The 15,202-nt window shown below is 38.1% G+C and overlaps 2 protein-coding genes across 2 annotated transcripts; one reads left to right on the top strand and one right to left on the bottom strand.

Annotated features, from left to right (window-relative positions):
• Window positions 1–5,240: 5,240 nt before the first annotated feature.
• LOC141840280 (uncharacterized) lies at window positions 5,241–8,790 on the top strand. The gene is made up of 5 exons (XM_074728255.1): window positions 5,241–5,372; window positions 5,692–5,906; window positions 6,079–6,102; window positions 7,623–7,749; window positions 8,365–8,790. The coding sequence occupies exons 1-5, from the start codon at window positions 5,241–5,243 to the stop codon at window positions 8,788–8,790; spliced, it is 924 nt and encodes a 307-aa protein (XP_074584356.1).
• A 1,498-nt stretch (window positions 8,791–10,288) lies between these two features.
• Window positions 10,289–10,990, bottom strand: LOC141840192 (uncharacterized). Its single transcript, XM_074728142.1, has 2 exons — window positions 10,684–10,990; window positions 10,289–10,536 (listed from the first exon to the last, which is right to left on the bottom strand). Exons 1-2 carry the CDS (start codon window positions 10,988–10,990, stop codon window positions 10,289–10,291), a joined length of 555 nt encoding a protein of 184 aa, XP_074584243.1.
• Between the last annotated feature and the right edge of the window lie 4,212 nt (window positions 10,991–15,202).

The raw sequence follows: 15,202 nt of genomic DNA, 5'->3' as shown, positions 1-15,202 counted from the left end.
CAGGTCGATCAGCTGATCGACCAAAGTATGCTGGTCGATCAGCTGATCGACCAAAGCAAGCTGGTCGATCAGCTGATCGACCAGCATAACGTTGTTTTTGTTTTTTTTTCTTTAAGCCATGCAACGTTGAATGCATGCGTGATTTAATTGATTAAACTTTTCCTTTAATTAATTAGTTTTATTTAACATGTTTTGTTTAATTACATATTTTCAATTAAACAAAACGTGTTTTATTTAATTACTTAATTAGTTTTGATTAATTAATTAGTGTTTAATTAATTAGGGAAAAGAACTTACCCAGAGACTTTACTCAGATATCTCGGTTAACCCGGCTCATCTAAACTTAAATCTCTCCTCATTTAGTCGAGCTTAATTAAATGTCAAACAACAAAACAGACTCAAGTCTGACCAGACTCAAGTCTGACCGGGTCAGACTGCATCAACAGTTTGTAGAAAAAAATGAGAAGAAGAAGAAAAAAAAGGAGCCTTCATCTGAGTCCGATCAAGAATCCTCGGATAGCGATGAGGAAATGTCGGCAAAGGAGGTTGCTCACTATGTCAAGAAGATGATAGGAAAATCAAGAAGATTCACAAGAAGGGATGTAAAAAAAAGATGTTTACATCATCAAGAGGTAAAAATCATCATAGTTCAAGTTTTAATCCTAATGTTACGCGCTATGAGTGCAACAAAAAGGGGCACGTCAAGACAAACTGTCCGAAATGGAAGAAGAAAGAAGAGAAGGAAAGGAAAAAGGAGGAGAAAAAAAGAAGTCATGGTGGCCCAAGTCACATGAGATACGTCAAGTAGTAAGTCATCGGATGATGAAGAAGAACTATGTCACATCACTAGAAATATGGCACTCATGACACGTGAAAGTGACCAAGAGACTACAAGTGAGGAGGAAGCATCAAGTAGTGACGAATCTTTATCAAGTGAAGATGAGGTAATGAATTCTGTTAAAGAAAATTTTCTTTACAAAACTATTGCATATCTTAAAAATGATTTGATTAAGTCTAGTCTTAAGGTTAAGGTATTAAACGAGGAACTTAGGACAATTAGAAACAATACATGTGAATTTAGTAACTCAAATGAAATTAATGAGGAAAATACAAAGTTGAAGGATGAGGTAATTGATTTAAGGAAATATTTAGAAAAAATTTCAATTGGATCTAAAAACCTTGATATTATCCTAAATAGCCAAAGAACGGTTTATAATAAGGTCGAAATAGGATACAAACCTAAAGAGATTGCCTATATTTCTCTGGTAGGAAGACAAGGGTCACCTAGAAAATAAGTCATTAAGGGAAAGGTAAAGCAAGCATGGGTCCCTAAGAAATATTTATAAAATATTAGTGAACCAAGCTTTTGGGTACCAAAGAGTGATGTGTTTCATGTTATATAAGTAAGAGAGAAGAAGAAACTCATGTTTATCAAACCAAATATGCTAAAAAAATTATTAAAAAATTTAGTTTGAAAATGCTAAGGTAGCTTCTACTCTTATAGGAACAAATGTGAAATTAGATAGTGACGTGGAGAAAACTTGGAATGTGCTTTGTAGAATTATGACCTTAGTCTTGAATGATCCCATAGCAAGAAATCACTTATGTACATCTCACAAGACCATAGGGAGGCTTGCTTGTGTATTTCTTTATTTGAATATTATGTGAGATGCTAGGATATACTCATATCTCACTTATGCTTATAGCATCTTGATGAGGTATGAAGAATATCAATATAATTATTATAGACGAACTATGTGGAAAACGTAAATGTTTAATTCATGGACATCTTGTCCATTGATCATAGTTGGACATTTTAAATATTTTGAAAACATTTCCATGTTGTACTCACAGTGATATACACTTGCAACATCAAAGGTTTCACAACATGACTTGAGATTGATACATAAGTACAAGTTTATGCTAAACTTTTGAGTTTTAGTCAAACTTATGAAATACTTTAATTTTTCATAAAAATTTATTTTTCCCTGATAGAGAATGTTGAAACAAACTTGCTTGTAAAATTTTATTATTTTTTAAATTTTATGAAATTAATAAGGCATTTCTGAAGTTTATCTCAGAATGTTGAATTGAGTTGATACTTGGTACCAGTCGACTGAGACAGATACCAGTTGACGGGTACCAGTCGACTCTCACTCGTTTCTCACTCGACCAATCTTTCTGTGAGATTTTTTCTACACAGGACAGTCGACTAAGTCAGAATCAATCGACTGGTGAGTCTGATAAGGCTGAAACTCTATGGTTTCGGCCCTATCTTGGTCATTTATGTATCCTATGACTTACTACTCCTTGAAAAATGCTTTGGGGAGCATTGTTCATTATAAAGGTCAATGGGATTGATCACATGTATTTTGGGCTAGATGTTATTTTTGTTGATTCCAACGCACAATTGAGGTTCATGTTTGAACTTCTACTTCTTATTTTCATGGTTCAAGGTTCCTCTAGATTTTGAGACTTTTCAAAGACATTATTGGTGCAATGGTCTAGGGGGAGTAGGGCTTTAAATTATTGGTGCAATGGCTTTAGGGGGAGTAGGGCTTTAGGGGGAGTGTACCCCTCAAAGGACAATCTTCTTATTACCTATTCCAAGGGGATGAGGTTCTTACTTGGATATTTATCCTAGCTCTTGTTCATTTCTGCCTCCATATGAGATGTAGCCTTTTTGGTGTGTGTCAAAAAAGAAGGAGAAATGAGTTTGGTTTAAGTTAGAACCTACATGTTTTATGCTTTTATTATCCATGCTTATACTCTTATGCTTCATGCTTCATGATTATGTTTTTTTTCTGAAATTATATCTTATCATGTTAAAGACCTAACTTAAACAAGTTTTTGTCAAACATCAAAAAGGGGGAGATTGTTGGTGCAATCTTGCCCCAAGTATCATTTGGTTTTAATGTTTGGCTAAATGAGTTTAAGTTAGGCAATGTTTGTGATCTAACATGTGTGATTTGAGTAAATAGAAAAGTCCAGGTTTGAAGTCTTGGCAAATGGTGAAGTCCCGGAGGCGCGACCTCTTGGCAAATGGTGAAGTCCCGGAGTGTGTGGCCTCTTGGTAAATATGTGAAGTCCTGGAGGTGCGGCCTCTTGGCAAAAGGAAGACTTAGCATGACGAAGCTGAGGGAAACATCTCATGCAAGTGCATGGATGGGGAGTCGTGGGCTCGAGAGCATCCAAGGAGGGCACGAGGCTTGTGGAAGATGTTTGAAGGCGTGAGTCAAGGCTAAGGGATGAAGAAAAAAGCTAAAAGGTGATTTTCAGCATCACCAGTCGACTGGGACTACAGAGCAGTCGACTGGTGTCTTGATCCAAACCACACAGAAAGTTTGGTCGAGTGAAAGACACTGATCAGTCGACTAACCAGTCGACTGATCAATCTCAGTCGACTGATATTCGAACGTTGGACTGACAGCTGGAGCAATAAACGCAATCTACAGTAGCCGTTGAAGTCCACTAGTCGATTGGTCCCTGAGACAATCGACTGGCATCGAGAAAAATATAAAAAGACAGATTGAAGATTGGAGACGCAAGTGTTTTTCATTCTCTCATCTCTGTACGATCTTCAAGCTTTGTCCTTCATACTCTTCCTCCAATCTTCTCTATACATCTGTAAGAGGAAGAGATCAAGTGTAAAAGTTTTCTTCACCTTTAAAGTTATTTTGAGAAGGAGAAAATTTATAGTGGAAAATTTTGGTGGTGTGTGTGGATCCTTGGATTAGTCACCTCGAAGAGGTGATACCAAGTAAATTGAAGGGGTTAGTATTGCTTGATTTTTATTTTATTTTTGTTTGTACTTCCATTAATAATATTGTAGACAAGAGCAAAAGTTGTTATTCACCTTTCTTTATCAAATACAACGGTTCCAAAGCAGTAAGCAACATCTTTCACATCTCTATCTCTAGGCAAGTGCAATTCTTATCGTATTCTTTTCTTTTTGAGCCAACACAATTTTTTTTTTGCTGCAAAAGCCATCAATCACAATATCATCTGCATGTCTCTTATAGCATACAACATCGAGTGGTTTCTTTGTCTCTTATAGCAACATCGAGTGGTTTCTTTCTAGTGCTCAAAAAGAAGATTGCAATCTTTAACTATGGCATGGGCGGCCGACATCCATCAAATTGGTAGGCTGCTACTTTTCATATGCTAATGGAATATGTTTTTGAATCAGTTCACGTTGATCAGTTCTGCCGCATATTAGACCTAATAGGTCCGAGTATAGATCAAATGCAATTTTTTGTGGAGTTTTGTGGTCGTTTTTAATGTGATTTTGCAATGTGATGGATAGGACATTAAATTTCTTTATCCGTGGAGCAGTTTAGAGCCGAAAGACGTCGACGTCATAGAATATATGGACATTGGAGATGATATTATTCTCTAAAAATAGTATAGAGAAGGTCAAGAAGTCTTTTCTACTTCAATTTTTATATATTTTTTATTCTCATATTATATAAATTTGAATTCTTATATTATTGACGAACTATATTTAATTACTTTTATCTCTCTTCATATATACGTTAAATTTGCCTTGACAAAAATTTCACTGTATATTTAAGAGGTACTTTGAAAGTGAAGGATCAGAACAAATGTATTAAAGCAGTTTCCACAGTAGGGAGAAACATAAGTACTCCAACCATGCATAATAAATACTAAACTCATATGTTAATACAACAAGTTCATGACGTTCTATTTGTGCCCACAGTAACACCCGTGAGTTGGACTGTGGGGACCGAGATAGGGAAGGAAGCTGTCTTTACTTTATTTTCTTCCTATATTTACTTTTTTGAAAGAACACAAAACAACTGATATGGATTTTTGCTATGATAAAATTACTGTATCAATATATATTTTTTAATCTTCTTATATTTCTTATCATCATCCCTTTCTCTTTTAACCTTTTTCAACTGCCGCCTCCTCATTAAAAAAAATAAATTTTTAAGGATAAATTTTTGGGATGAATTATTTTCATCACAAATTTACAATAGATTTTACGACGAATTTATTTTTCATCATTGATTGACAACGAAATTTACGACGAATAAAAATTTATTACTAATTTAGCAACAAATTAATTTCGTTGTAAATTTCGTTGCAAAAATAAAATTCATTGTAAAATTCATCATCAATTTGCGACGAAAATTATATTCGTCGCAATTTTACGACGAAAAATTTATTCGTCGCCAAATAGACACCAAGCCACGATATGGACTTTAAATTTGGCGATGAACGAGGTGTTCGTCGTCGAATTGGCGACGAACGTGGTGTTCGTCGTCGAATTGGCGATGAACTTTCTGTTTGTCGCCAAAATCGGCGACGAACAGCATGTTCATCACCGATTTGGCGACGAAAAGCGCGTTCGTCGCCAAATTGGCGACGAACTTTCTGTTCGTCATCGAATTGGCGACGAACAGTGTGTTCGTCACCAATTCGGCGACGAATTTGACGACAAAAAGATTTCATCGCCAAATCTTTAATAAACCCTAGATCTGAATCGTGCCCTTTGCTCTTTATGCGACTTGCTGCCTCCGCCGCTTTCTCCTTACGCGAGCAGCCGCCTCTTCCTCGTCGTTTTCTCGCTTGTGTCCGTCGAATCTTGCCGAATCTTGGTGTGGTAAGCTTCCTCCTTCCTCCTTCCTCCTTCCTCATTTCTCCTTCATCGTGGGAGTGTTTTAGCTGTCGGACCACTACAGGGGTCCGTCGCCGCCGCCGGCCATCCGCTGGTCGTGCCTGCACGCTGGCTGCGTGGCCGCTGGGCACGCGGTTGCTGCTGGCCGGTGTTGGTCGCCGTTGGCTGCCGCTGGCTGGCGCTGGTGGGGGCTAGCCAGCGCTGGCCGCGCGCTGCTATCAGTTGTTGGCCGTTGGACGCTAGCGGCGCTGACTAGCCGCTGGTCGGTTGCGCATTTACTCACCTCTGATTCGATTGTGATAGGATTAATGTGGTATTGGCGTCGTGTTAAACTCAAGTTGAAATGCTTAAGTTGTGTTGTATAGATATTGCATAAGTTGTATAATACATGATGTTAATTTAATGTTGATTTTTTTTTAATGTTGTTTTTGCAGGTTGACAAATTTGCATGGACGAAAGTAATTAGAGAGATATTTTACCGACTTGAGGTATATTTATAAGTATAGTTATTTTAGAAAATTGAATAGTTTTTAGTTATAATTGCATTTAGTTTAATGTTAATATATATTTTTAAATTTTAGTTTGAATTAATTAGACGAAACGATAAACTCTAAAACCCTAAAATCATAACCCGTAAATCTTAAAATCGTAAACTGTAAACCCTAAATCGTTAAACCCTTAAACCGCTTTAACCTTAAACCTAAACCCTAAAACTCTTTAACCCTACACCCTTAAACCCTAAAAACCTAAACCGTAAACCATAAACTCCTAAAAAACTAAATCCTAAACCCTAAATCCAAAACCGTAAACCCTAAACAACTAAACCCAAATCTAAACCCTAAACCCCTAAAAACCTAAACCCTAAACCCTTAAACCCATAAATCGTAAACCATAAACTCTTAAAAAATCACTAAACCCCTAAAAACCTAAACCTAAACTCTTAAACCCTTAAACCGTAAAACATAAACTCTTAAAAAATATAAACCCTAAACCCTATACTCTAAACCCTAAATCCTAAACCCTAAAATCCTAAATCCCCTAAACCCTAAATTCCCTAAACCCCATAAACCCTAAACCCTAAACCCTAAACCCTAACCCCTAAACCCTACCCCTAAACCCTAAACCCTAAATCCTAAACCCTAAACCCTAAAACCCAAAACCCCCTAAACCCTAAACCCTGTAAACCCTAAACCTTAAACCCTAAATCCCTAAACCTCTAAAAACCTAAACCTAAACTCTTAAACCCTTAAACTGTAAACCATAAACTCTTAAAAACCCCTAAACCCTAAATCCTAAACCCTAAAACCCTAAACCCCTAAACCCCCTATCCTAAACCCTAAATCCTAAACTAAACCCCCTAAACCCTAAATCCTAAATTCATTTTAATATATAGATAATGGAGTGTAGGTGTATATATATTTCATTTTAATCTTCAAATTTATTTTTATTCTTCATAATATGCAAATTTTGATTTACTAGATAGATTTATAATATTTTAACTGTATATTTTTCCCTTATAGATCATTTCTCCTGACTTGGTGGTGTATTTAGATTGGACACATCATTTATAGATTTGGCATCATGGTAAGTTTTTAAGCATTTTCATTATGCAAATAATTTTATATTTCCTAATATGTTTCCTAATATATTTTTTTACAGTGGCGACGCGGTCGACGCAGCAGCAGTAGTCATGGTGATGCAGCCCCCACTCCTTCAGGTGCAGCCCCCTCTCCTTCAGGTGCAGCCCCCTCTCCTTCAGGTGCAGCCCCCTCACCTTCCAACCCCCTCTCCTTCAGGTGCAGCTCCCTCTCCAGGACCTTCCCCAGGAGCCATGGAAGGTCCTTCGACCCGATAGTCCGCTGCAGAGACACGAGTGTTGATAGTCCCTCTCGGCGATTCGTAAGTATTTTAAATTAATTATATTGTCAATTATATCTTTATAATTATTTAACATCATTTATTTGATATTGTATTATAGTTTTACTGATTCTGTATGGGTTATTCACGATATTAATCGAATCGTGAATAACCTTTGGCGAGGGGATTCCATGAGTTATACAAGCACTCCTGATTCCACCAAGGAGTTATGGTGGAGTGAATTTAAGGTAAACTATTTATTTAATTATATATATATGATATTATTGTTGAATATATAATAAATTATTTATTTCTACTTTCAGCGGGCGTTTACTTGGGATCCTACTGATGAAGTCGAGATTAGACGTATTTTTAAGAAAAAATACGGTGATCACATCCGGCATGTCCTAAATCATGCAAAAACAAGGGAAAAAAATTAGCTTGCATCAGCGATGAGAATTGGGTTCGGATTTCTCAGTTTTGGAAAACTGAAGAAAGCCGAAAGAGGAGTAACCAGAATAAGCTTAATCAAGCTTATAATTCTGGTGTCTTATCTGCGACGTATGCGGGCGGCTCAATCAATATTGATGAGCATACGCGCAGATTGGTAATTTCTTTCAACTACTTCAATTTAAATTTATTTCATATTAATGTTTATTATTTCTAACAATATTTTTTTAGGCTAAGGAAATGGGTCGAGATCCTGATTTTATTGATACTTTTACTCGCACTTTCCAAAAAAAAAGACAAGAGTTGGAGCGGAGACCGAGCAAAAGCTATTAAGGTTTTAATATGTATCTAAATATTTTTGTGTTTAATTTCTCAAATATTACAACATATTAATATTTCTTTTGATAATACAGGATAAATATTCTGAGCTCGAGCTAGCACAGCGAGCTTCAAGTGCTAGCTCTGAAGGATCTGAGCCCTCAGTTGGCAATGATCTGAGTCTGTGGCTGGAGGCGAGTGGGGGATGCAAAGGTGGTGGAAGGATATTGGGTATGAGTTCTTTGAGCAGAACCCATAGAGCTGCTGGTAGCTCTTCTATCACCTCCCCTGCTGTCACATCACAGATCCATAGTTTGACTGAGGAGGTAACCCACTTGAAAGGGTTATTACAGCAAAGAGATCAGGAAATGATACGAAGAGATAAGCAAATGAGACAAAGAGATAACGAAATTAAAAAATTACAAAGAAAACAAGACCTGATCTTGCAACATCTTCAGTTGCAATCTATTCCTGGTGACGACGACGACGACGACGACGATGGTGGTGGTGGTTCTTCATGAGTTTTTTTGTGTATGAATTTTTTATAATCATTATTTTATTTATTTAGCATTTTATTAGAGCTGCAAGTTAATAATTTATATATTTTTAGTAATACTGTTTATTTTTGTTTAAACAGGTTTTTTTAAAAAAAAATTTAAAAAAAGAGGTAAGTCTTTACATATTTAGTTTATAGGTTTAAGTTTTAATTTTAAGAATGATACTTTCTCTTTATCATATTTTCTTATGCAGGAGAAGAAAAGATAGTGACGGAGAAGGAAGCAGAGTCTCCGGAGAGCACAAACGACCACGATGATTCTATTCTATCTTTTCTTCGTCCTCAGACTTGTTTATATCAGTACTTTGTATGGATTTCCGGGATTGTTATGACTGGATGTTGGTTGGACTTATAGACATGTGTACATGTCTATTGTGGATCTTTGTATGGATTGTATCATTTGGATTTTGTATATTATGCATGTTATGGATTATGGATGTTGATATGGATATTTGTATGTATATGGATCTTTGTATAATGAATGGATGTTATTAATTGTTTCATGGATTGTTTTATATTTATGTATTGTTATGGATCGATATGGATGTATGATGTTGATATTGATGATGTGTTATGGATTGTATGTGACAGGTCTTATGTATGTTATGAATCGATCCGATTGGATCGATATTTGATTGTATATACGGGATAATCACCAAATAAGCAGATTAGGGAAAAAAAAATTATTTTGCGATGAATTTTACGATGAAAATCATTTTCGTCGCCAATTGGCGATGAATTTTACGACGAAAACAGGTTCATCGCAATTCTATCGTAAGTTACTATTTATCAAAAATTTACGATGAAATATCATTTTTGTCGTAAAATTTGTCGCCAATTGGCGACAAATTCAAGTTCGTCGCCAATTGACGAAGAACTCAGATTCGTCGCCAATCGGCGATGAAAATTGTTTTCGTCGCCGATTGGCGACAAAAAATTCATCGTCAATCGACGACAAATTCAAATTCGTAGTCAATTGGCGATGAATTTTACGACAAAAATGATATTTCGTCACAAATTTTTACGACGAACTTAATTTTTCGTCGTAGAATTTGGCGACGATTTGATTGCGATGAATTTAAATTCGTCGTAAATTTCGTCGCAAACTATTTTGCGACAAATTTTTTTTAAAAAAAATCGTCGTAAAATTCATCACAGATGACAAATTTTTTTTAGTGATTTTTCATATTTTTTATTTGCCTAATTATTTCTATAAAAATAATGTTAATTGCTGGTTACATTTATAATTTTTTGATGAACTAATTATCTGTGACACGTTTTTTTACTCTAATGTTTTGCCATCGTAGAAGATGAGCTGCAACGGCTTATTTAGCCTTTGCTATAGTTTTAGCCGTATAGATGCCCTATAACTTTCTATTTAAAAGTTATCATTCTGTCTGATGATAATTTGCGGAGGATATCGTGTTCCCTTTCTGGCCCACTTAAACTTTTACATGAGATTGTCAATACTGATGGCAACAGAAAGAAACATTACTGAGACTTGAAAACTCTGAAGGCTTCACCAAATTGCATGTTAAACGTTTCTGCTGCCTCACCATTAAAAGTATCTTCTCATGAATGCTTTCCTTCTCTACCATTTTCCTCTTTGATCCAATGAGCTGATAAAATGCAGTAGTGTGAGCTGCCTCAAGAATCTCGTTGAAGATGTTGAGAACATTCCTCGGCAAGCTAAGAACAACTTCTGCATCATCTGAGACAAGCAATTGAAGTATTAGCGCACCTCGTTGTCTCGATGAAGATGAGATAACTGAGAATGATATATATAAATTTGTCTTCCTCTTCTGTCCGATCCTCTTTCCATGGTAAACAGAGAGCCTTAGTCTCATGTACTAGGCACATAAATCGAGAAAGGGAAAAAATTGCCAATTTACAGTGTGATCAATACTGTAACTGCTGTGACGATGATGATTTCTGTGAAACCAAGCGAAGGCATTCTTCCAATACTTGATGAAGCCATGGCTAGTCAAGAATTGTGGCTTCTCGTATGCATTAGCACGGCAGCAAAAGGTGCAAGATGGAGACTTACTGGATGCAAGAAGAAGAAGCCTCTCTGAGAGGCCTCTCTCAGCAAGGTAAACATCCAACACAAATGGTTCCTGTTGCTGTCGCAGCAATTCACAGAGGGGCCTCCCATGGCTTCCCATCTCCCAAGTGGAAGAAAGTAGAATGAGGAAGAAGAACTTCGAGTGTCAACAGAATGAAAATTAATAGGGAGCGTAGGGACGCGAAGGAAATCTGTACTTGTCAGTTTTGGTACTCGTTTTGCTTTCTTTCTCATGCTTTTCGCGTTTGCAGTAACCACTAAGAAAGATCATGTCACAGCGCAGGTGAATTAAATTCTTCTTCCCCAGTATGGAATGGAATGGGCCATCGTGTTCATCCAGGGGTTAAATTAATGAGCTCTGTGATTGCACGTACGATTCTAAATCTAACAGGATATTTATGATCAATAAATTCATTTTTAATTCAATAATATAGCTCAGATGTTTATTTGTAATTTAAAATAAGCTTAAGTACTAATGAACTCTATTTAATTTGTTCAAGTTTTATGATTAAAGTTAGTGATCGAGTAAGAAACTTAATTTTGGCTCCATTTTGATATAAATTTAAACTCAATTAAATTTGGCTGGATTTAGCTCGATTGGAATACTAATTGCTAGCTTGTGCCAACATTAGACATTAGATGCTCGAGTTAATGAAACACTTTCAAGCTAGCGGATCTTAATAGATTCTTATATATATATCATATATATATATATATATATATATATATATATATATATATATATTCGAGGTTTGCATACCTAGGTCAAGAAAATCAAGACTTGATTCGAGTGGAGACCACATGTTAGACAGAAAGTTTAACTTCAAGATTGACTAATTCGGTCTTAGATCCTAGCTTCACATCGGAATTCCACACTCAAGCTCCTTACCCTAGCCATATATGGTTAAGTTGCCGACTTGGCTCTTTGCCCGAGTAAACCCTAGCTAGGGGGGCCCAACACTCACTCAAAAATCAGCTCAGTTCGGGATTCAATTGACTCGGAAACCAACTCAGCTCGGGACCCAACACCCGATTCGGACACCAACACTCGACCTCTCTCAAAGTCCAACTTTTGTTCAGCGCCACTCTCAGAGCCCAAGCTGCCCGAGCTCCAACTACCCAGTGCCCTACTTAGCGTTCAACTGACTCTGCTCCTTTCATTTCCTCATCCAGCTTGTTAGATTGCCGCCAGAATGACACGTGCGATGATATGATATTTGGGGTAGATGACCTGGCCCATTAATGCAACATGATTTATGATGATACAATCTAATGTCATCTCAGGCGTAGCTAGGTGATGAGACCCTTCACTACAGCGGTGGCGATAATGGGATGTTATCCTTATCAACGATGAGACATCTCTTCTGATAGGGTATCTCCACTGATGAGATATTCTCCTTATCACAAATGAGACATCTTCTTCTCTGATAATTCTATATAATGACCCCGCCTCTCGCGGGTGTAGGTATGCGAAGACAGTCAAAAACTTACTTTCTTCTCCATTTCTATTTCTTCTCCGAGTTACGACCTGACTTGAATGTCAGAGCGGCTAAGCCAGGACACTTGGCCTCCGTTGCTCAGCACTTTGTATATAGTATGTTAGAGTTCGATGTCCTCCTCTTTATAGTTCATTGGTTGTGTATGCCGCTTTGGTCAGTCAATATATAAATTAGGTGTATGACGATTCATTCGGAGACGATCTCAAGCAGGAACAATATATATGAAGTTGATGTATGAAATATTAAATTGTATTTGAGTTATTTGATCAGCAGTTGTAGGTATGCATTGGATTGGACAGTCGACGAGATTAAAGTTCGAGCCTCAGGGAGGCATCGGAAAGAGTAGTTTTTAATTTATCGAATGAGGTTGAAGATAGCTACGTACAGTGTCGTTTGTTATATCTTATTCTTGTCATTATAAATCACACCCGTTTACATTTAAGATTTTGATGAATTTAAAATCAGTAACTTTTACCATGAATGAACCAATTAAGACGTGATAAAATGTCCCCTCTTAATTTCTTAAAACTAAAAGAAATAATGTTTTTTATAAAAAAAAATTATCATCATGCATTCCATGACGGTTAGAGGTGTTGCCTGTCATTCACGTCTTCGACGTCTTCTTTGCTCAGTTCGGATCCTATGCGCCGCTAAAGCCTCTGCACCCCTGTGCCACTCAGAAACGACAAATTCCTGCACGCGGATCGCACGTGAGTCTTCGCCAAAAACCTACAGCGCCAAAAATAGAGCCTCCTCCGCCTCTCTTCGCCACCGCAAACCGAGCCAGAGACGCTTCTTCCTCCAAACCCTAACCCTCCATTCCTCTCCTCCGTGATTCCTCGCCAAAAACCTTCGCCGCAAAAAACGAGCCTCCTCCGCCTCTCTTTGCCACCGCAAACCGACCCTCGCTTCTTCCTCCAAACCTTCGCCGCCAACAACCTTCGCCCAAAATCTTCTCCCCGTTCCCAAAATCTCCGCTCCACGCCGCTCTGCCGAATCCGCTCCACGCGTTCCCAAAATCGCTCCGATCCTCGCTGCCGATCCTTCGCCTTCGTCGCTGCAGGAAGACGCATGGGGCCGGAGGAGCTGTAGCCAGAGCATGGGATCCGGCTGGCCTCGATCTCCTTCACGTCGTCAAGGAGGTGGACGTACTAGCACATTATTTATCTAAAATAAAATGGGTACTTGTTATCATTGAATGTTTTATGTTGTCACTGTTATATGCACCATGTTGCTTTATTGATGTTGGTATAGCCTATTGCATAGTTCTAAGCTGAATCTACTCTCCTGACTTTATGATTTTCAGTTCTGGGAAGCTGATGTAAATTGAGAGAACAAAATGTTAATCAGCCAACAAGCAGAAGAACTGTTAAACTTACCTGAGCCTCGGCCCCAAGGGGTGCGGCGGCGGCAGTGGGAGATGGACGCAGGAGCTTCGAGGATGCGCTGGCCAAGTTCGACTCCGACAGCCTCCCACCGGTGGGAGATGGTGGCGGTGTGTATCCCGGCAAGACCGTGGCCGACGTGGTCAGCCACTACGTCCACCTCCTCGACGACGTGAAGGAGATCGAGGTTGGCCGGATCCCATGCTCTGGCTACAGCTCCTCCGGCCCCATGCGTCTTCCTGCGGCGACGAAGGCGAAGGATCGACAGCGAGGATCGGAGCGATTTTGGGAACGCGTGGAGCGGATTCGGCAAATCGGCGTGGAGCGGAGATTTTGGGAATGGGGGAAGATTTTGGGCGAAGGTTTTTGGCGGCGAAGGTTTGGAGGAAGAAGCGAGGGTCGGTTTGCGGTGGCGAAGAGAGGCGGAGGAGGCTCGATTTTTGGCGGCGAAGGTTTTTGGCGAGGAATCGCGGAGGAGAGGAATGGAGGGTTAGGGTTTGGAGGAAGAAACGTCTCTGGCTCGGTTTGCGGTGGCGAAGAGAGGCGGAGGAGGCTCTGTTTTTGGCGAAGGTTTTTGGCGAAGACTCACGTGCGATCCGCGTGCAGGAGTTTGTCGTTTCTGAGTGGTACAGGGGCGCAGAGGCTTTAGGGCGCAGAGGATCCGAACTCCGTCCTTTCATGCATGACCAATGGCAATTTCATCGAAGTTGTTCGTAGCAAAGCCCAGTGACAATCGTCACCTTCTTTTTGTCCTAAACACCTTATTTAAAAGATTTACCTTTTGTTCTCCGGCTACTGGTTTATTAATAGGCAGCAAATCTAAAAAGGATAAAACTTTACTGTCATGGGCGTTCCAATATGACGGTGGACACTAGAGGCGATATATGTCTATGGGTCGGCAAACTCATGCAATTCAATCTAAATTAAATCAATTTGTTAACGCCCATTGGGAAATGAAATCTTAAAAAAGAATAGTTTAAGTTTGGGGACATTTCAAAAATAAAAAATCTTCTCACAAAATAATGTAAATTTATTGTTGAAAATTGAAGTCTTAATTACTAAGAACGTACGTAATTTTATTGTGTTTGGCGACGAAATCTTACTAAAGAATGGAATAATTAAATAAAAGGGTGGATTTAATATTACACACAGTAGTTTTTAATGCTTGCAATTTTACAGCTGCGAAATTCTAGTTTCTTAATATATAGCAGTTTCCATATTTTTTGGAAAATTATAATTTTCCATTTTGCTTTTTCTATATTTAATCTAAAAATAGTTAAAATGCTATATATTCAAAGAATAGATCGACATTAATTGTAGAATATTATAGCTTTACCGTATGGTTCATCATAATGTGAAGACTATTCTCATGCAGCACTTGAATACTATTTCAATTTCAGAGAATTCATAAGAAGATATATATATATA

The sequence above is a fragment of the Curcuma longa genome, chromosome 1 (assembly GCF_044706935.1).
Source record: "Curcuma longa cultivar G26 ecotype Majalengka, Jawa Barat chromosome 1, ITB_CL_G26_1.1, whole genome shotgun sequence".
Taxonomy (NCBI): domain Eukaryota; kingdom Viridiplantae; phylum Streptophyta; class Magnoliopsida; order Zingiberales; family Zingiberaceae; genus Curcuma; species Curcuma longa.
Note: the sequence above shows the minus strand (reverse complement) of the source record. Positions and strands in the feature narration are given on the sequence as shown.

Bases quoted from the DNA above. Each gene is read 5' to 3' on its own strand.
- LOC141840280 (XM_074728255.1), top strand. From the start codon at position 5,241: ATGAACGAGGTGTTCGTCGTCGAATTGGCGACGAACGTGGTGTTCGTC. The intron at 5,907-6,078 runs GTCGGTTGCGCA...TTGTTTTTGCAG, and splicing joins GCGGCGCTGACTAGCCGCTG to GTTGACAAATTTGCATGGAC. The intron at 7,750-8,364 runs GTAAACTATTTA...TTGATAATACAG, and splicing joins TATGGTGGAGTGAATTTAAG to GATAAATATTCTGAGCTCGA.
- LOC141840192 (XM_074728142.1), bottom strand. From the start codon at position 10,990: ATGGGAAGCCATGGGAGGCCCCTCTGTGAATTGCTGCGACAGCAACAG. The intron at 10,537-10,683 runs GTGCCTAGTACA...TGCTTGTCTCAG, and splicing joins TTTTCCCTTTCTCGATTTAT to ATGATGCAGAAGTTGTTCTT.